This window comes from Ambystoma mexicanum, chromosome 11, assembly GCF_040938575.1.
Source record: "Ambystoma mexicanum isolate Mex_15411 chromosome 11, UKY_AmexF1_1, whole genome shotgun sequence".
Lineage (NCBI taxonomy): Eukaryota > Metazoa > Chordata > Amphibia > Caudata > Ambystomatidae > Ambystoma > Ambystoma mexicanum.
This window is the reverse complement of record NC_090934.1, coordinates 1,251,832,703-1,251,853,470: the sequence shown is the minus strand read 5'-3', so window position 1 is coordinate 1,251,853,470 and position 20,768 is coordinate 1,251,832,703. Positions and strand designations below refer to the sequence as shown.

Sequence of the window (20,768 nt, the reverse complement as noted above, 5' to 3'; positions counted from 1 at the left end):
GTGTGGAGTCGAAGATGACCCCAAGGTTTTTAGCTTTGCAGATGGGAGCAGGAAGAGGGCCACCAAGAAAGGCCGGCCAGAGAGGTACAGGAAAGGAGGGAGCGGGTCTGCCGATGAGGAGAATCTCAGTCTTACTGGCATTAAGGCAGAGGTCATTGGCGGCACACCACTCTTGGATAGCAGACAGTCTGAGATGAGGGAAGTAGGGGAGGAGCAGTGAAAGCGTGGGCAAAGAGCGGCGATGCAGTGGGCAAGGAGGTATTGGTTGAACAGCCATGGAGAGAGGTTGGACCCCTGGGGGACGCCACAGGTAGAGAAAAAGATAAGGAGAGGAAGGACCCAAGTTGGACCTGGGGGGGACGGTCCGAGAGGAAAGAAGTCGGTCACGATAGAGCCTGACCAGTGATGCCCAGATTATCACAGACGGTTGAGCAGGATTGCATGGTTGACATTGTCAAAGGCAGAAGAGAGATCAAGTAGAATGAAGATCCAAGGGGTGTTAGAGTCAACGTTGGAGAGCAGGTTTTCACGTATGTTCAGGAGAGCAGTTTCTGTGCTTCTGGCAGCTCTGAAGCCAGACTGATGGTCATGAAGACAACCAACAGATTCAGTGTGGGGATTAAGCGGGAGATGGCCAGTTTCTCCAGGATCTTGCCCAGGAAGGGAGTGATAGAGATTGGGAGATAGTTAGCCGGGCAGGAGGGATCGGCAGAGGGCTTCTTAAGAAGAGGGTACACAAGGGAGTGCTTCAGTGGGGACTGGAAGACTCCAGTGGCGAAGGAGTGATTGCAGAAATAAGCCCGGGCAGGAGCCAGGGAGTCGATGTGGTCCTTGATAGTTTTGGAGGAACTGGGTGTGAACCTGTTTCGACAAGACTTTCCTAGATCGGACTTGTCTAGAATCCTCATCTGCGGAGAACAGGGCAAAAGCAGAGAAGGAGGGAGGAGAGGTGGCTGCAGAAGGGCCAGAGGAAGAGCAGGGAGTAGAGGGAGGGAGGGGATAGGAGGAGAGTGAGGACAGGATGTCCTGAGTTTTAGAGATGACGTGAGAAGCCAGTGCCGCGCCGAGGGGCTGGAAAAGGACAGGAGAGTTAAAGACTGCAGCAGGATTGGCTAGTTCCTTGGAGATTTTAAAGAGTTCAGCCGAGTTGTTAGATGCCACAGAGACACGGGTTTGGATATGAGCGCTCTTCTTGGTTAGGACAGAGAGCGGATATTACCTTTGGAGCAGGCGACAGGCCAGTTAGTCAGAGGATGTCCATGAAGCACGCCATTTCCTATCGGCCACCCTGCACTTGCGTTTTAGGGTGACGAGGTCTGAGTCGTACCAGGAGTAAAACTTGGCTTTGGGCTTCAAGCGGATTCTCATGACCGGGGCAAGGAGACCAAGAGTATCAGATATAGCAGAGTGGATCGTGCTGAGGGCTTTGTCAGGGTGAGAGTCAGCCAGAGGACGGGGGGGGGGGGTGAGAAGGTGGCGGCGAAGGCCTCAACTGACACGCGCTTCATGGGCCGGATGACCAAGAAGGTGGGTGGCAATGATGGAAGTGGCTTGGCCTGATGGGTAGGGAGAGTGAGGTGCGAGGAGAGGAGAAAGGGATCACTCCAGAAGAGAGGAGTGGAGAGAGGGACAGAAAGGGGAAGGTCTAAGGAGATCAGAACATCCAGAGTGTGCCCTGCAGAGTAAGCCGGGCTAGACGGGAGAATAGTGAGAGAGTCGTAGAGGTCATGGAAGAGTCCAGCGGATGGACAGGAGGCATCCAGGTGGATGTTGACGTCTCCAAGAAGGAGGAGATGTTGAGTGGTTGAGTCCAGGAGTGAGGAGGAGAGGTCCGCCCACTCAGAGAGGAAGGAGGAGATCTATCCAGATGGCCGATAGATAGTAGCCACGGTAAGGGAATGGCTAGGGGAGAGAGAGAGCCTGCAAACAAGGCATTCAAAGGAGGAGTAGGCCTGGGTAGGAGTGACAGAGGCAGGAATCCACTCTGGGAAAATCCGAGCTTCACCCCCTACGGAGCGGTTGGACCTGGGCACGGAGAGGATCTTGTAGCCGTCAGGTAGGAGCGTGTCAAAGCTAGTGACAGAGCTGGCTGTGAACCATGTCTCGGTGAGACTGAGGACATCGAGGTGAAGTTCTTCCAGAAGGCGGCAGATGTCAGAGGAGTGTTTGACAGCAGAGCAAGAGTTTAAGGTGGCAATATGGAGAAGGTCACCATCCTTGAAAGACTTCCCTGGAGGGGTACATATCAGATGTACTCCCTTTGGAGGTGTAGAGGGTGCCCGAGAGGGGGCAGAGAGGGAAGGAGAAGGCAGGGTAGCCAAGTAGGAGGCCGAAGGGGGAGGCGAAGTAACCGCGGAAGGGGGAGAGGGGACAGCAGGAGAAGAAAGTAAATTGATGAAGCGCGGGAAGCGTTTATGAAATAGGTGAAAGTTGGGCTCAGGTCCTTGGACCAAGATGGTCTCTTCAAACATTGATGACCTTTAGAGGAGTGGAATGAGGCCAAGAGAGCGTTCCAACGGGTGCCACCATTAATGGGAGAAGAGGAGAAAGGAGAGAGCACAGAGACCATATGAAGCATCCATATGTTTGGCGAAGGAGCGACAAAGAGGATGTCGGTGAGAGTTTCCTTGGAGGAGGCACTGGTGTAAGTGTCAGCGATAGGGAAGCCAGGGTTGGAGACCAGGAGGTCCTTTTTAAAGTTCTTCCTACCATATTTAGTGAGGAGACCAGGCTAGTCAGTAGAGAAGCAGTTAGAAAACATAGGGGGTTCAGAGAGCACCATAGAGTAGGTGGGAGAGGAGAGAGGTGGGAGGGAGAGGGGGAGACACTAGAGTAGGCAGAGAAGACAGCGAGAGGCAAGCAAGATTGAGGAATAGGACAATACAACGACACTCATGATTAGGAGCTCACAAAATGCACATTTTAAGACAGGAGGGAAACACACCTAAGTTTGAGAATCCTGAATGGAGGGAGAAAAGGCCTAGGTTTCACAATGCAATTTTTTAAATACTGACACAGTGCATATTATAAAAACAGGGGGGGTGGAACCTATGTTTGGGACTCCTGAATGGAGGGAGAAAAGGCCTAGGTTTCACAATGCAATTTTTTTTTTTTAATACTGATACAGTGCATATTATAAAAACATGGGGAAAAAACACACCCTGAGTTTTAGCGACTGAAGATGGGAGGCGGGTAGGCAGGAAAGTCTGTGGGACTATCCTGGATGGCTGACTGGTGTCCCCTGCGGACACCTGCCGACACAGTCAGGAGCCGCCCCTGTGGGAGCCGCCCTTTGCCTATGGGCCCTTAGCCGTAGGGGCTGCCGGGCAGAGGGCTGCCCTGGGAGGATCAAAGGTGAAGACAAAAATGGCCAATTCGTGGGGTGGTGGCTGGGCTGAGAATCCAGAGGGAGCAGAACAAGGAAGAAGGGAACCGGGAACACAACAGAGGAGAGAGGCGCACAACGACAAACAGAGGAGCGGCAGAAGATCAGGCAAACTAATTCAAGAGGCCCAGAAGGGTCTTACCTTCAAACAGTGGCCACGGCAGGCACCTGCTCAGCCAAGATGCTAAGTGGCGAGCGCGGTGTGCTGCAAGTCACTACAATCATACACGGTGGCAGGGATGGCCAATCATGGGAGTGGTGGGCGGGCTACGAATCCGGAGGGAGGGGAACAAGGAAGAAGGGAACTGGGAACACAACAGAGGGGCACAATACGTATATACAGTAAGCATCCGTCAGTAAGCATCAGTCTAACAGAGGTGATGTGCTAAGCCAGTAGAGGTCCTCATGCTCTGCAGGTGGCCCCTATGGAAGGACACTGGTGACGAAGCTTCTGTCTCCCGCTAATGAGTTGTCACAGGCGATCCATATGTGTGCTCTTGTAGATCTGTCAGTCTACCTGCATTCCAGTTACCACAGCAAGTGTAAGAAGACCTGCTACATCTATATTGTGTTTTTGCCAAAGGGAGTCCTCCGCCACGTATTATGTGGGCACCGTGGTTTCCTAGCCAGAGACTTTAAAATGTCCTTTCAATTACTCTGATTAACTTGTACATATTTTTTCAACATGTAGGCAGATAGTTTGTCGATTTAGAGCTTACACCAAAGGTCTACAACCTGTGCCTCTCCAGATGCTTTGGTCTGTTACCCCTACAATCCCTCACCATTGTCTGTGCTGGGTAGGACTGATGGGAGTTGCGTCCAAAATATCTGCAGAACCAAGAGTTGCAAACACTCGGCTTAGACGCCATAGCAGCTGGACAATTCTACTAATCTATTGTGTGAAATGGTTTCTACTGTTGGCAGGTAAAATCGGAGGCAGTTTTATATGGCTGTTCAATGTTGGGTTGGAACTCTTATCCCGTGTAGTTGGTAAACGTCTAGAACGCATGCAAACTCGTGGGCCAGCAGTTGATAGTTTTGACTTTCCCACCCATGGCTTTAGAGAAAATCTCTCAATAATAAAATTGATGCCGTATTAGATGTTTGTCTCAGTGTGCAGAATGAGATACTTTACTGTAATAGACCAACACTTTTTGATTTTTTTTTCTTCTTTTTAGTTTAAAGTTAAAAACCTACCTTTCATTGTCGACGTGCCGAATTGGCAGGTGATGTGGACCTAGCAATAGCATGTTGCACTAGCACAGCAGCCAGTTGCACACTCTGCTGCGCTGAGTTATTGCATTCTTGGCTGTTGTGGGGTACGTATCTCTGCTAGATGTGGGTGCATAGTTATAGCTCAAGTTGACCATTCTGTGTTTAGATATGATTTTCCCTCCAGAAGTGTTCAAATCAAGGAAACATCTGGAGCCACGAATTACGCCATTTCGGTATTTAAGATCCCCCTATTACTGGTGGGTATGCACTGTCTGCATAGCAAGCTACTCTAGTACTGTTCCTTTGGTACTGCATCTGGTCTGTCTATTGCATACTAGTTTAATATCTCATTTTCACATATGAATTAAACAGAATCTACCCACTTCCAATCACTGTAAATGGGTGTTACCCAATTTACTGGTACTCAATTCATCGATTTAGGAAGTGACTTAATATTCAGGGCACCCAGGTCTGGTGATCTTTTGCCATGTATGGCTCTGTCCTCGATGGTCCTCGGCATTCTTAGTGACCCCCCACCCCCCTGATACCCCTCTCCCACTGTGCCTCAACCGAAGTACCCGTTTGGGGACTAATCTACACACTGGAGGAGACTCCTTGGTTCAGTCACTGGCTAACACTACCGGGGTTGACCAAAACGTTCCCCATCGAGGAGCTAAGCTTAGTACCAGCAAGGCCACTAGCTCAGGGGCGAATACCTTTGTGCTGCGCCCCAGAGGATCTTGCTCAAGGCGATACTGCCACCCCTCTGCAGACTTTCTGCACACCAAGACTAAGGCTAATGCCACTGGGGACAACCCTGAGGCTCCCTCTTTGAGGACATTTTCCATAGGCTCCACTGAGAAACCACACTCTGGCTAAAGTGCTCACTGGTCTCATTGACATTCCGGGGCTAATTCTCCTTCCAGGGAAGGTCTCGCGGTCCCTTCCTCACATAGGGCAAAATCGGGTACTTTTCTGAGGGTCCTTAAAGGTTAAACCGATTTTAAAGTGCTGTGACATCCTGGTCTTGTGTGGCACAATGGTTTTCCTTGATCCACAAAGGCTGACATCCATTGTCACAAAAGCAGATATTTTGCATACTCCTTCCTTTGCACAGTGTCCCTCGGAAAACTGTTTCCCTGTTAAGAATCCTCCATTGTATAATGTCTACAAAACATAGAACATTTTACACCTCACAAGTAAGGCCCCTAAAAAGACAAAACCACACTGTTGCAGCCCACTGTTTCAATGCATTAGCACTGACAATCTGCTGTCTCGAAAATGCCTCACAGCCCTAACACCCATAAGTCAACACTACACTCAGTGTTCTAAGATATACAGGATATTGCACCACTTTCTCCTCCTTGAACCCCCCCCCCCCCACTTCCCCTATCACCCTCAGGGAAATTATCCCTGATATCATTCCACCCCTGGCAAAACATCTCGCCTCTGGCAGACTTCTCTAAGAAGTCCTAGAAATGTTACATTATGTGCGAGAAACCTGAGGGCGTTCTCCCAAGTAGTCCCCAGGGATCCGCTGCTGAGGTGACCAGGGGAGGGCCATCGCTCTTGGATCCCAACCCTGGGGGTGGACAAGCGAGGGAGGATCACCTGGGCAGGGTGTCTTTGGGGACTGCGAGGAGAATCACTGAAGGCTAGACATGGTATGTTCCGTGTACCAATCCTTCCTACCCACCCTCTTCGTTCATGGGATATTGTTACTTCAGTCTCACCCTGCCCCTTATACTTCCTTCACCAAAAGGGAAGACAAAATCTCAGGCTCATCTAGAAAGACTAAGCCCTTCTTCAACTCTTCGCTCTAACTGTGTTTCTCCTTCCTCGAAACTTAGAAGTAGTACTGGGAACACCCTTTTTCCTTCCAGATATTCCCCTCTTTAAAACAAGGTGACTCAACCTCATTTCCCCACCTTAAGGAGCCCCAAAACGTCCTTGCACCTGGTAATGAAAAGAGGCGACGACAAGTTCAGGCTCCCTCAGTCCATCCAAGGTATTTTCAATCGCACCCCATCTGCCCCCTACCCCCATTTCCATTAAGTACTGGGACAAAGAAGAGGGGATCAGGAGCAATGCGGATTACCCATAGAAACAAAATAGGGATACAAAGTGAGGCTTACCATCTAACACCTTGGAATTGTCCCACTAAGAGTCGAGCAAGGTCAGGCACATTTCCCCAACTGTGCACACCTGACTCCATTTGACAGTTAAAGATGTGGTTCTGCCAAGAACTAGAGCAAGCTGGGGTTGCTGGATGGAACCCAGAGGCCAAGGAGAAGGCGGCTGCAGGGAAAGGAACCCGGATGAACCTGCGGCGTACAGGATGCCGAGAAGCTGGCTTGGTGTGCATGAGCTGCTGCAGGGTGGCTAGGGAGCCGTGCCGGGACGCAAGGCAGCCTGTTGGCCTGGTGTGGGCAGTGCTTGTTACCCTGAGACGTGTGCTGGTCCCGGGGGCATCTGAGGGGCAGGTGGAGAGACCCTGACCTTGACCACAAGCCCATTTGAAGAGACAGTACGGGTGCAAGAGAGCACATTGAAAAGTGTGCAAGAAAGCATGTAGAAAAGTAACCAGGATGCAAGAGGCACTAAGAACGAAAGGTGAAAGAGTGCAAGGCCGGAAAAGGTGTGCACGGCACACAACCAAGGAGAAAAAGGCACAGTGAAAAAAGGCACAGGAAGTGAATAGGTGCTATAGAACAATGAGAGGGGCTAGAGGGCAGAGTGGTCACGCCTGGTGAGAGAAAATAACCCAGTGTTCTCAAAAGTCTCTGACCCTGCACTGTGAGAGAACTAAACAGTGAAGGGTACATCCTGTCAAGATGAACTTTGTGTTTGTTTGAGGAACTTTGTGTTTGTTTGAGGAACTTGGTGTTTGTTTGAAACTCAAGGGGCCTAAGCTTGGGGAAGGCAACCCTAAGGGGCCCACCAGAGGCATAACTGAAATTAAAATTTCTCAGTGGAATTGTAAGTAAGAATCTGTGAATCTATTGACGCAGAGGGGTGTAAGCTTGTGGAAGGGAACCCAAAGAGGCCTAACAGGAACTGTGTATTTTTGTTTGACACTGGAAGGATCAAAGCTTGGGGAAGGCAATCTCAAGAGACCCAGAGACATTGTGAACTTTGACTTGCGACAAGAGCCGTACGTGGAAGACTCCAAAGGCAACCCTTTTTGAGTTTGAACCGGCAGAACCTCACCTATTGGTAAGACTACCTGAAACCAGCTGTGGTTTACCTTTCTGTTTTGAGTCACCATTTTTCCATTGAGAAGACCCCCTATCACATTTGGTTTAAGAGTGAGGGCAAGCAGAGCTTTGGACACAGGTGAACTTTGGTTTTGGACTTAGACATCGACGGCCCTTAAAAACCTAACTTGAGGGAACAGTCCCCTTAGAGTTAGTGCCAGATAGGCATTGTACCAACCCCACAAAGTTTGATAATACAGGATTTCAAACTATTACTTTTTTGAGTCTGTGTCTCTCTTGATACCATGCCTGTCTCACATATGTTAGGCTTTTATGCTATGCCAACTCACCACTGTAGTAGTTTCATAGCACCTAGGTCTTTTTTGTTCAATACATTGCTCCCATTAGGGATATCCGGACCTTAGGCTGCTGGATTAAAATGGCGAATTATGTGCTTTAGGAATACTTCCTCATAAGGAGTGTGTGGATGGCAGCATTAAAAGAAATCCTAATGAGCAGGTATGGAATAGGATGGAGTGGTATAGCGTGCAGTGAGGATTCCGTATTGAATGATAACCTCCTAGGCAGATGGGTCTAGCTTTGTCCTAAACCATGCCAAAGGGCCCTACAAAGATGCGCTGACGAGACATGAACCTGGCAATTACTAGTTGGTTGCTGTCAGCAGTGAATAGATATTGGAGCTCTTTTGGAGATGTGTGCCACCCGAGTGAAGGCAGAAAGCTAGGGTGTGTACATTTTGAGGTGGCCCCAGGTTTAACATTAGTCAGATCCTACTACACATTCCTTTTGGTATTTCATTGTTTTTCGTTTTTGCAGGTCGGTATTGTCTTTACTGTAAACCTTTTGATGTGTCCCTGCACAGCTTGTTTCTGGCATAGCTCAACATACCTGGCTGCTCCTTTCTCTTCTATAAACCACAGTGAGATGTCACACTTGCACAGTTCAATGACTGTAATCTGTGCCTCGCTGTCTGTTCATGTATATTGTACAGTGCAGGGCTTCTTGTTAGGGAGAATTTCATTTATGGCTAATTTCCCTCACCTAGTGAGTCCCCAAGCAGCTTTGCTGGACTTCTGGAGTTTATTTTTTTCCACCTGGTAAGAGTGAGAGCTTTTTCCCAACTCTTACCTGTGTTTTGCTATGGGTTTCCATCTGTTTTTGTGATTGTGGACTCTGAAGTACACCACTTCAGTAGCCCCCTTCTTTGTATGTGTGTTACAGCACCTTCCGTGCCGTGGCACCGGGTTGTCTTTGAGACTTCCCTCGACTCCATTTCTGAGGCGCCTACTGTCCCCCAGAAAAGGGTAAAGTTACCATTAACTTTACTTAGTCAATCTACCACAGATCCAGTACACCCCATCTTCCATGGAGTACTGGAAAGGGTTAACTCGTATCCCTTATTATCTGTACCTCCTAGAGCATTGTTTCGCTCTTTTAACATTTAGACTTGGCTGGTGGCAGTGGTATCTACCCTAACTTTTCTACCACGATTATATTAGATAAATGTGGTACTGTTCTTGGCTATTATATTAGCCTAGAACATAAACTCGCTTGACCAAATCATCTTTCTTTTGGCTCCAGTTGGGTTTATTTGTCATTTCTTTTTGTTAAAGTCCTTCTTGTGTTTTACTCTGCGCAGCAAACTAGGTTCGCCTTCTTTGTTCACTGTCTTTTGGCGGGCTTCTGCCCAGAAGCCCTCCTCAAAGCGCATGGGTGTCTAGGTGGGGTGAATCTGAGGGAGGGGTGTAGTCACCCCCTGCACAGGGTATCCTAGGAAACCCAAGTCGCACTTTGTCATGATTGGCCAGGGTAGTTGTCCAGGCTGGACAACCCCACTGCTGGGTGATTGACAGCCAGGCTGTGTGAATGGGGGTTTTTCGCATAAAAGGCAGGTCTCTTGGGCTAGAAGTCGGAGAGTCGCCACTGGAACTACACGGAACCGAAGAGAAGCAGAGAGAATGACGGCTGCTGCAACTACCCCGTCCCGGTGAAGCCCTGCTGCAGTCCTGAGCCATCTGCCCTTCAACGACTCGGAGAAGATCCAGTCTGGAGTCGACTTCCCTTGAGCTTGGTGGGGAGAACCAACTCATCTTCTACAGCCAGAAGATCCTCTTCCGTGGTCGAAATCACTGCACACTGCTGTAGTGGTCCAGATAGCCACCTGAAGAGCCTCTCCTGTTTTTAAGGAGCACACCTTTTATTCCGTGTCCCTGCTGCCCGCCTCATCCTTGTGTGGTGCAGACCCCCTTCAGACGTCCTTCTCGACAAAGCTCCAGGAATCGTGGGTCTGCGGGAAACCAACAGGAACAACTGCCAGGGAACCAGCTGCACCATTGGAACAAGGTACTGTGTTCTGTTGAGGAAACTGGGTGAATCTTTTTCTTCATTTCCAAGGCTTGACCTTGTCTTCCCTCCTCCTTATAACTTTTGCTTCCGAACATTGACAATATCGAAGTACTTTTGGCTCTGTTGAATTGTGAACTGTAGACCGTGTGATCTTCGGCAACTGGCCCCGGTGTCTTCGACCCTGGCTCCGGCCCTTTGACTTTTGAACTCCTGTCTCTGAGCGTTTCTTGATTCTGCCTGCCTAACCAAAATATTGCCTGTAATTTTTACCTCCAACTCCCTCTGGGTATCTCGGGTGCTAAGTGTGTTTTTGCCCCAGTAGCATTTCATGTCACGGAAATGCGTTTGTTTAGTAGACCGAACTGTCAAAAAGTGATCGCTTTCATATCCGCGGTAACGTGTTTTTGTGCCTAACACCGGTCCATTCAAACTCAGGGTACTTACCCTGAGACTTACTGTACAAAGTGAATTGGTTAGTTGTAGTATATTTAACGTGTGGTTTTTATTGAAGTTTAATAGAAGTGTTTTGTTTATAACGAATGGTTTAAACATAAATGTACTTATATTTTTCTATCTGAAACCTTGAGTCAGTGTTTGTTTGAGTCACAGTAATTGTGGTCCCTTTGTGTAATCTCTGCTACTGCTCATACACTCTTGAGATAAGCTCCGTCACTGCTACCACTATGACATAGTAGTACAGGCTTGTACCAAAGGTAAAACTTGTATCACTACCTGTAGTCTTAATTGTGTGTAGTGGTCCCTAAGGGCACTGCACAGGATTCTGCCTAACACTTCTTTATGCATATGCAGGGACAAGAAGGAATTCCTTGCCAGTGTGGTTTTAATTCTGGACCTTGCAGAGTCTTACCTCATGCATGAACTTTCTGCAAGTTAGCACGGTTAAATGATTATATCCATTGCCATTGTACAACGCTCTGTGCTTGTAAACGGATGCATAACACCTAGGCTGGGTTTCGCGCTGTTTTTCCCCGTGTAGTGGTATTGACTGCCCTCATCTTTCTCTCCTTTCTCCAGATGGAGTCCCCAGTCTCCACACCGCCTGTGCTGCCCTTGCACCTCCTGGTACCGGTGGTCAACGCTGACATTTCGTCGCCTTGTGAGCAGATCATGGTACGCACCCGCTCGGTGGGAGTCAACACCTGCGACGTCGCTCTGGCTACCGAGCCTGAATGTTTGGGCCCTTGCGAGCCGGGCACCAGCGTAAATCTGGAAGGGATTGTCTGGCAGGAGACGGAAGACGGTAATATTCTATCAATCTGCAACCAGAGTTGGTGTTTGCCTATGAATGTCGTTTTAAAAAAATAGTTTCATCATAAACATTTTACTGTTTTGCATATTAACACGTGTTAATAGATGGCTGTATGTGACGATCTCTAGACTACATTAAAATAGGACTGATAGTGGTATGATCTGCACATTGGCTCAGGACTAATCATGCAATGCAAGTAACAGAAAGTGTAATAAGGAGGAGGATTTGGCAATGCAGTATTAACTGTTATTTTTCACTCGGTACCATTCACATTGCTGTACTCATCGTGTCTGCGTATTAATTTTGCTTCAAGAGCACATAATGATCATTTAAGAGAAGACTGAATAATGTGTCCTAAAAGCTGAGGTGCATCTGTACAATCTCAAACTGCACAGATGTAGAAAAGCGTTGCCACACAAGGGGTTATAGTATTTTGCCCAATACACATTAGAAACCATTACATGTTGTATTGAGGGCGTAGTATAGATAATTGCGCAAGTCTGCTGTTGCCTGTTTTTCTTTTACGCTTAAATGCACAGTTATTCTTGGAGATATTTGTTCTTGTGTGAACTGCTCTTCATGGTGTATTCTGACCCACCTGGCTATTGTAATTTCATTGCAAACCTTTACGGCACATGTGTACGTTTTGGTGCATTTATGCTTCATGAAAATAGTCCTAGCTAGTGTTCAAACTCGCAGACTCTCATTGGTTACATGCTTATCGCACCTCCTGATTGTGAAAGATTTTCAGAGTTTCGTAGTTTCAAAGGATACGTGGGACTTGAGAACTCTGGTGCTGTCAGCATGGAATGCCGGAAACAGCGCATTTGAAAATAGTGTATTTAGCATTTTTTTGTTGGATGGTTTGGTTTTTGTAAAGGTCATTGAAACCTGGTCAGTTTTGTTATTTCTTACGTTTTTTCTGTCAGTTATCAATCTTCACTTGGGCGTTGGGCTCGTTTTAAAATCTTTCCATTCACTAATCCTCTACACTGATGGTATTGGTGTAATTTGCTAGTGTGCAATGTGGTGGCATCTATTATATCCTTTGAGGACCCACTGTGCCCTGGTGCGACTTAGTAGCATTTGCAGTTCTTGACCGTGGCAGGGACCGAAAGAAAGTTTGAGCAAGGAAGCTCCTGCTTAATGGGCATCACCCACTGAACAGGCGCTAATGCATAGCATGGCACAAATCTAAATACTCCTACGTCCCGTCCCCTTTGCTCCATACTTGTGGAACATTCCGTCCTTCTGGACATGACCGGACCGGAGCACTTTTGTAAAAAAAAGCATCAAAAATGTTGATTTTTGTCCTTTTATTTTTATACAGGGTACCACACATGGGCAAAACCCCGCCCTCCTGAGCTCCGCCCCACACATCGCCCTACAGTCCTCTTCTCCATGCAGTCGGGGCTGGACGCACTAGCGTCACTGGGAATTTTAATTTGTATTCCCTTTTGTCCTTCCTGCTCTGGTTCCTCTGTCATCTAGTCCTCTGTCTAGGCTGGAGCATCTGGGATTCGTGCCCTCTTCTTCATCCGAACGTCGCTTCGCGAGGGCAGATACCCCCTCTCTTTACTTGGTGTGTCTAGGCCCGGAACATCGCTGGGATTCGTGCTTCTACTGCGACTCCCTCTCCGTCCGGGGCACTCCAACGTCGTCGTCTTTGGTGGGAGGAAGTGTTTCAGCACGTTCCACCTCATTTCCAGCCTTTCATCGACGAAAAGAAGAAATGTTCCCCGAGGTGCCTCAAGGGCCTAATAGGCGCACCCGAGTGTTCTTCAAGGGTTCCTGCAGCGGACCTGCCAAAACCGGACGCCGTTCCAAGGATTACCATTTGGGTGCTAAGGTCCAACCCAGTTTGTCTGTGGCTCTGGATACTGGGGTTCGTCCTGGGGTCTCAATTTCTGGAGCTTTCCACACTGATACTGGGGTACGACATGAGGTCTCAGTTTCTGGAGCTTTTCATTCCGAGTCACGGCTCGAGGCCCCTCCTGAGGGAGCTACACATTCTGGGTTAAATACCAGAGGTTCCTCTTCTTGCAGCTAAAGTCAGCACCGACAGAACCGAGAGGTTCAGCCCTCAACCGTTCCACGGTCAAGCTTCACCCTGTCACCTCAGGAGCCCACCGGCCTGTTGCTCCAGGAAGACGTCTTGACTGAGGCCCGTAAGGTCTGGGATAAACCCCACACCGGGCTACACCTCAACAAGAGAATTGACGCTTGATACAAGCTTTGTGCCTCTGAGGAGATGCCCTTATCGGCTTGTCCGCTCCCTTCCTCAATGGTGGTGGCAGTGGCCACCCTCCAGTTCAAGCCAGCCTTTGCATCTTCAACGGCAACGGCCCAAATCCTTTCAAAAGAGGATAAACTTTTGGACGCCTTGAGCAAGAAGGTCTTTGCCAATTCGGTGCTGCAACTTCGTCAAGCGAACACTGAGCTCATCCTGTCAGCAGCCAATCTGGGGCTGTGGAAAGTGTTAGACGACTTCCAGGAGTGTATTCATGCGGATAGGCTAGATGACTTTTAAAGCCAGTTTGTCGGATGCCCGAGTGTTAGCACAGGATCTACTAGAGGCTGTGGCACACCATGTAGATACCTCTGCTCGAGGCCTTATGGTCGGGTTGACACCTGCCTCCAGGCATGGCTCTATGCAACAAAGTTCTCAAAGGAAGTACAAGACAAAGTACTGGACCTTCCTTTTGATGGCAAGGAATTGTTTCATTCTTCTACAGACGAGGAACTCAAAAAGACGAAAGCAAGTACCCAAACTGCCACATGTTTATCGGTCCTGGCGAAAGCTCCAGCTAAGGCCCCTTATGTACAGAGGTCAGGGTCCCAGACTCGGTCCTTCTCTGGTTTCAGGATAGATGTGCGCGCCAAACTGAAGCTCCGGTTGAAAGCAACAGCGGCAAGGTGGTCTGTTTTTCTCTAGCCCATCAGGCTCCTCTCCAGGGACAGGTAGTCTTCTTGCCGAGAAATCATCCAAATTATATTTTTTGTCGGTCGCACGAGACTCCGGTGGGAGGACGAATCTTGTCTTATCTGGAAGCGTAGCAGACCATCACCGAAGACTGGTGGGTTTTGTCCAACGCTTGGCCGGGCTTCCGCTTGCCCCTCCCCCACCTCACCCTTCAACCCTCCCTTCCAGCAGATCGGGGCGCTATCCCTCAGAGCCGAGGTACAGAAACTTCTGGACCTAAGAGTGGTGGAAACTGTTCCTTTCAGGGAGCAAGATGAGGGCTTCTACTCCAGTTTCAGTGCCCAAACCCAACCAGGCTGGCCTGCGCACTATCCTCGATCTTTCCCAGTTCAATCTTTCAACAATTCAAGATGATCACGCCTTGCCAAACGAAGTCCTCTCTGCGAAAGGGCGACTGGCTCATGTAGGGGACCTTCAGGACGCTTACATGCACATCCTGATGGGGAGTCTGCATCGGAAATATCTGCAGCTCTCCCTGGGAGAGAAACACTTACAGTTCCCTGTGCTCCTGTTTTGTCTCAGTTCGGCAAGGCGCACCGGATACTCATCGAGGGCCCCCGCAGCGGGTCTGCCGAAACCGGATCTTCTGCCGATATTCCCCGTTTGGGGGCTAAAGTTGGGCCCAGTTCTTCTGTGGCTCTGGAAACCAGGGTTCGCCCAGAGGCTTCCGCATCTGGAGTTAACTGCACCGAGTCTCGTCTCGAGGCCCCTCTTGAGGCGTCTATACATAACAGGGTTAAACCTGAGGTTCCCCTTCATGGGGCTAAATCCGACACCAACATAATTGAGGGTCCCTCATCGAGGATCTAAGCTGTAAGGTATAACCCTCAGCCTTCTCACACGCACGGCCATGGTGGTACCAGTTCTGTTGACGGGGCAAAAGCGGCGGCCACACACCACAGGCCTTCCAGTACCGGCTCTGCTGAGGATCCTCCACTAGAGGCTAATTTTGGGGCAGTCCCTAAGGTGTCGAGTAAACACCCTAGATCTGCCAGTACCGGCTCTGCCAAGGTTCCTTGTTTCAAGGCTAAGATGGCACACAAGACCCCTGACTTCCCTGAGGAGACTATTGCCTCACTTGCTCCTGTGACGCAGTTTGCCTCAGTCGCTGACAAAACGGCGGCCCAGCCTTCGTGGACCATGGCGGCAATTTGGAATACCTCCCTTGCAGCAACAGTGTAATTCGTGTTCGCACAAACAATTTGGTGGCAATGTTTTACATCAACAAGCAGGGTGACACCAAGTCTCCCGTCCTCGTGGATATTGCCGTACAAAATTTCGCTCTGCAAGCTCGGGAGCACATTGAACTGCACTCTCATGTTCATGGCTCCTTGGTGGCCAGCTAGATTCTGTTTTTCTGAACTAAAGCATCTGCCGAAACTTTCCTCAATCACATTGCAGAAAATTCCCGACCTGCTTCACCAGAGCATTCACCATATGGGGCACCCCTCCCTATGATCATTCAGCTTGGTGGCCTGGTGCCTGAGCTCAGATCGTTAACACACTTCAATCTGTCCAAAGACAATATGCACATTAATCAAATGGCCAGGAAGCCTTCTTTGAGGGCTCAGTACAGGAGCAAATGGCTCCGGTTTTGCCATTGGTGAAAAGCTAAACAGCTCAATCCCAAACAAGCTTCGGTCAACACCGTTCTATCTTTTCTCATCTGGCTGTCTCTGGCATCCATGTTATGTCATGCAGAACTTACCCACTATTGCGGCCTACGTGTCCACGGAAAGCTGTTCCTTTCATTGACTAATCCAGTCATTAAAAGACATTTTGCGGTTCTTCATCTCTTCCCGCCGGTGTGCACCCCTCATCCCAAATGGGATTTGAATGTGGTCCGCACTGTTATGCCATTTGAATCCATGGCCACTACTGATCTTAAGTACCTTTCTTGGAAGATTGCCTTTCTGACTGCAACTACATTGGCGATGCGAGTAAGTGAGCTCGAAGCTCTTTCCGTGGAACAGCCGTTCCTCACTTTCCACAGGGATAAGGTTGTGCTTCGCACTCATCCTTTCTTCCTGCCTAACGTGGTTACCGATTTTCATTTGATCCAATCGATCTCCTCATCTGTCTTCTTTCCTAATCCTGCATCTGATGACAAGAGAGTTTTACACAACTTGGACGTCAGGCGAGCCCTGAAGTTTTACCTCGATAGACCGAATGAACTCAGAAGCTCCTCGCAACTTTTTCTCATGTTCGGAGACCTGAAAGGGAAATCAGCTTCCAAAGCAACTATCTCCCACTGGATTGCCTCATGTTCTTCAGAAGCCTATAGCTTTCAAGGCGTTCAACAACTGAAGAGCATCCATGCATATCTAGTCCGTGGCAAAGCGACTGCTGTTGCCTTCCAAAAGTATGTCCCGGGAGGTTAGCTCAGCGGCAACGTGCTTGCCTTGGAAACAAGACGACACGAAGCAACACAGGTTCGATCCCCGGGTCCGTGCTTAGAAACCTCCGGGTATTAAGCGTGTTATAAATATGCAACTACGAGACATATTCCTGTAATAGCGCCTCGATGCCCCCGAGCCGTGTTAGCACTTTAAAAAGGCTAAATAAAATGAAAAAATGTCCTTTGGGAGTCCATCGCCAAGGCAGCTTCGTGGACCTCCCCATCCTCTTTACCTGAGCTCCAGGGCTGTTGCCCATTTTGGCCAGCCTGTTCTTCAGAACTTATTCCAGTAAAGGGGGTTTTCCATCCACCCGTACTACCTATGGTGTGTACTTGGAAATCTCCAAGTATGGAGGAAAGGGGACGGGATGTAGGAGTATAGAAATTTACTCACTCTAGTGACTACCTTACTCCTAGTCCATAGTCCCCTTTCCTCCATACGCCCGCCGTCCCCTCTAATAAGTATCCTCTATTATTGCTTAAAAGGTCTCGGACCTGGCGATAGAAAAGGACTGAAGGGCGATGCGCGGGGCGAAGCTCAGGAGGTTGGGGTTACCCCGCTAAAAATAAAAGGTCAAATCAAAATTTTGTATGCTTTCTTTTTTCATTTTTTTTTCAAAACTTTATACATTTAGAACTTTACAGAAGCAATCGAACATAATACAATATCTCAAATGCACAAGGTGATACTTATTCACCCATAATTTCCTAAATATATCTTTAAGAAGTAGCAGAGGGGAACTGAATACAGGGAGTAAGGTGACAGAAGGTAAAGGAAAGAAATAAAATGAAAAAAACAAAGCAAAATAAGAAACCTTGAACACAATCAAATATTTTAAGCGTAGGGATCATTAAACCCCCACATCCTCTCATGCTTTCTTACAAATGTGCCCCGGTCCCACCCCGAAGGATGGAATGTCCCACAAGTATGGAGGAAAGGGGACTAGGAGTAAGGTAGTCATTACGGTGAATAGCTTTATTTCTTGTGAGATGCAGCACGTAGCTTACTAGCTTTGTGTCCATTATTCACCCCCCCACCCCAATATGCACTAATTGTCTTCTAGTTAAGTAATAATACTGCTTTTTGTGTGCTTCACTGGGGGCCCGGTGCCATTACCAGGCCGGTGAAGCCTGAAGAACACCATATTATTGCTTTTAGCAGCCTGAGACAAACCCTCGAGGTGCTAATGGCGATAATTTTTTTTTTAAAGTCCTGCATTGCGTTGTGCTGCAGCGGCCCGGGGACAGTCAGGATTACCATGAAAATGGAAAGCGGGTCTCTGCTCGGAGCCCCTCTTCCATTTCCATGGCAATTACCAGTTACAGGTAGGGAGTTTTAGGGGGGTGAGGGGATCTTGGGGGTGGGGTGGAAAGGGGCTCTGTTAGTGAATGTATTTGGGGGTGGGAGGAGTGACAGTAGTGCCAGGTTCAGTGACCACTTAAGTTGCTCCGAACCCAGGCTTGCAGCCATCTGTATAGGGTGACCAGACGTCCAGGTTTTCCCGGGACAGTCCGGGGAAATCGCACTCCGTCCCGGGAGTTTATTAATTTTCCAAACCCCGTCCAGGGATTGCAAGGCAGGCTGGCTGGCTGGCTATGGTCCTGGTTTTTGCCGGGACCAGAGTACGAAATCCGGTCCCGGCGCGACTTTTCCTGCGTGTAAATGGGGGCATGAATGCTTTTCACGCCCACATTTCCTCCCCCTTACCCTGGGTGCACATATCCTCTCCACACCACCCACACCCCCCCCCTTGCCCCACTGCAACAGGCCAGCAACATAGAGGTAGGACTACCGATTTTTATTGTAGTTCTACTTCTATGTCTATGGCCTGTCCCTTTTTTTTTATTCTGGTCACCCTACATCTGTAATTTCCTCCTGGTTTTGGAGCAACCTGATATGCATTAGCACACTTTGCGGTGCGGCAGCCCATTATACAGATTCCCAAACACATGGTTAATGTCACATGAGTATGTTTATATGGCAACAGTTGGATCTGGGAGTCTGAAGCTACTCCAACCCCCCTGCTCTTCTAAGCTACAAGCAGCTACACGACTTTCCAACTATTTCGCTCTCTCTCCGTGACATGTATGTCGTTTTTTTTCCACAGTGGTCCAAGTGTTATTCTAGTACAAGTTGTGAAATGTCATTCTTTAAATGTAGATTCGTGCCTTGTGAACAGAAGCTTTAATAGGTTTTGAAGGCCTATTTTTAATGTGAAGCTGCTTTTTAGGGAACACCAAATTTCCGTTCGTGATAGGCTTAAGCATTTATTTAGTAGTGAAAGATCCACCTGGAATGCAATCCCATAGTTCAAATAGCAGTAAAATAACATTTCCTCCCTAAATAACGGTGACATTTCCGGTCATGTGAGACTTCTAGCATTAAGTTAGATTTTGCATGTTCGGATACACACCTTATTGTGCTTTTTTGATATCTGGCAACAAGCTCTGGTATTTTTAGTATTTTTGATAAAGCTTGCAGAGACGGACCTTTTTTTTCTTCTTGCAAACTTTTAACGTGTTTGTACATGTTCATGGTTTACCTTCTGAACGTTTGTGCCTTCACCCGATGTTTAGTTACTGTTTTGTTTGTAAGCACCAAACATAGTCCGCTTCTCTATCCATGGGTACACATTGTCCACATTTGCATGCAGAGAAACCATTTAGTATTTGCATAGTGGTATGGCCGTGTTTGTGTTGCATCTTGTACCCAGAGGACAACACTTTCTTTCCTTGCCACGTATGGTCTCCGCTCCCATCACTGGGACATTCGTATTATCACTTGTGCAAGTCAGATGGTTTCTTGAAGTAAAATTAAATTATGTGGCTACTATAGAGCTTTTTATTTCGAGGACTGGATTGCCAGGCGAGTAGATAGAACTGATGAGAACTTGATCGGTGCAAGTTTGCAAAAGTCTTCAGATCTGTGCATTACCAAACTCTGGATACCATTCGGTGGTGGGGAGGGGGAAGAGGGGTCCTGTTCTTCCTATCTACTCATGGGTGTACTCTGCACTGGCGCAGGGTTGCAGTAACCTTCACATCTATGCACGGATGAACTCTGTTTCTGATATTTGTTAATCTGCTTAGAATCACATGCTGTGCATAGTCCGACATCCAGTGGTCACTGCGGAGTATTGCATTTTGTTTTTCGTAGTCGAAAAGGGGACTTGGACAAGGCGTGTCTGTAACACTATCCCTATAGTGACGTGCAGTGTACCGACAATCCCTCATGTGTCGAGGTCCCTCGGATCGTTTTTTTCCGCCCAGATATTGGTCGCCTTTAGGCAGAGCTCCTCGAGAGACATTGCAAATATTCACTCGACCATTTGGTCGTTATTTAGAAATACTCACTCGACCTTTGGTCGTTATTTAACGTTACGTTCCTCCTTCGACGAAGCTGTTCTCCGCCGACAAGATCTTCGACGGCTGTGCCTTCGACGGAGGAGACCCTTCGGCGTCACCGAACATGTGGCCTGGCCTCGCCAGCCTCAAACAGTAGGGAGAGTGGGGTCATAGGACATTTCTTGCTATCTCTTTAAGAATGCCCTTCTCTTTCCCCACCTTTCCCTTCGGGGTTATCACGTCTGTCTGTTCCCTCAGCTATGGAGAGGGCACCCTTTAGGTTTTGCCCGCGCTGCAAGGGCAAATTCACCTGCAAAGACCAGCACAAACGGTGCAACCGTTGCTTGCCCCTCGACCACAAGGAAGACGGTTGTGCGGCCTGTAAGCTTCTTAAGCCCAAGACTTTACAGGACCGCAGGGTCAAGAGGCGGGCAGCCTACGCCATGTCTAGGTCCGTTTCCACACCCGCTGCCGTCGAAAGTGGAGAGGAAAGTGATAACCCGACCTCTGCATCTGAGGTTGTACACCCCTCTAGGGAGCGGTCACGCTCCTCATCTGTCCCCGGCCACGACCAGCTCGGCTCATGCCCTGCTTATGGGGATGAACAC

The 20,768-nt window shown here is 48.6% G+C and overlaps 1 protein-coding gene across 7 annotated transcripts in view; it reads left to right on the top strand.

Moving 5' to 3' along the window:
- ZNF609 (zinc finger protein 609) overlaps positions 1-20,768 on the top strand; it is a 1,443,811-nt gene that overhangs the window by 796,983 nt on the left and 626,060 nt on the right. For all 7 annotated transcript variants that reach the window (XM_069624676.1, XM_069624675.1, XM_069624674.1 and 4 more), the window contains exon 3: positions 11,200-11,425. In XM_069624676.1, coding sequence (XP_069480777.1) covers positions 11,200-11,425 — 226 coding nt within the window. The remainder of the gene's footprint in view (positions 1-11,199; positions 11,426-20,768) is intronic.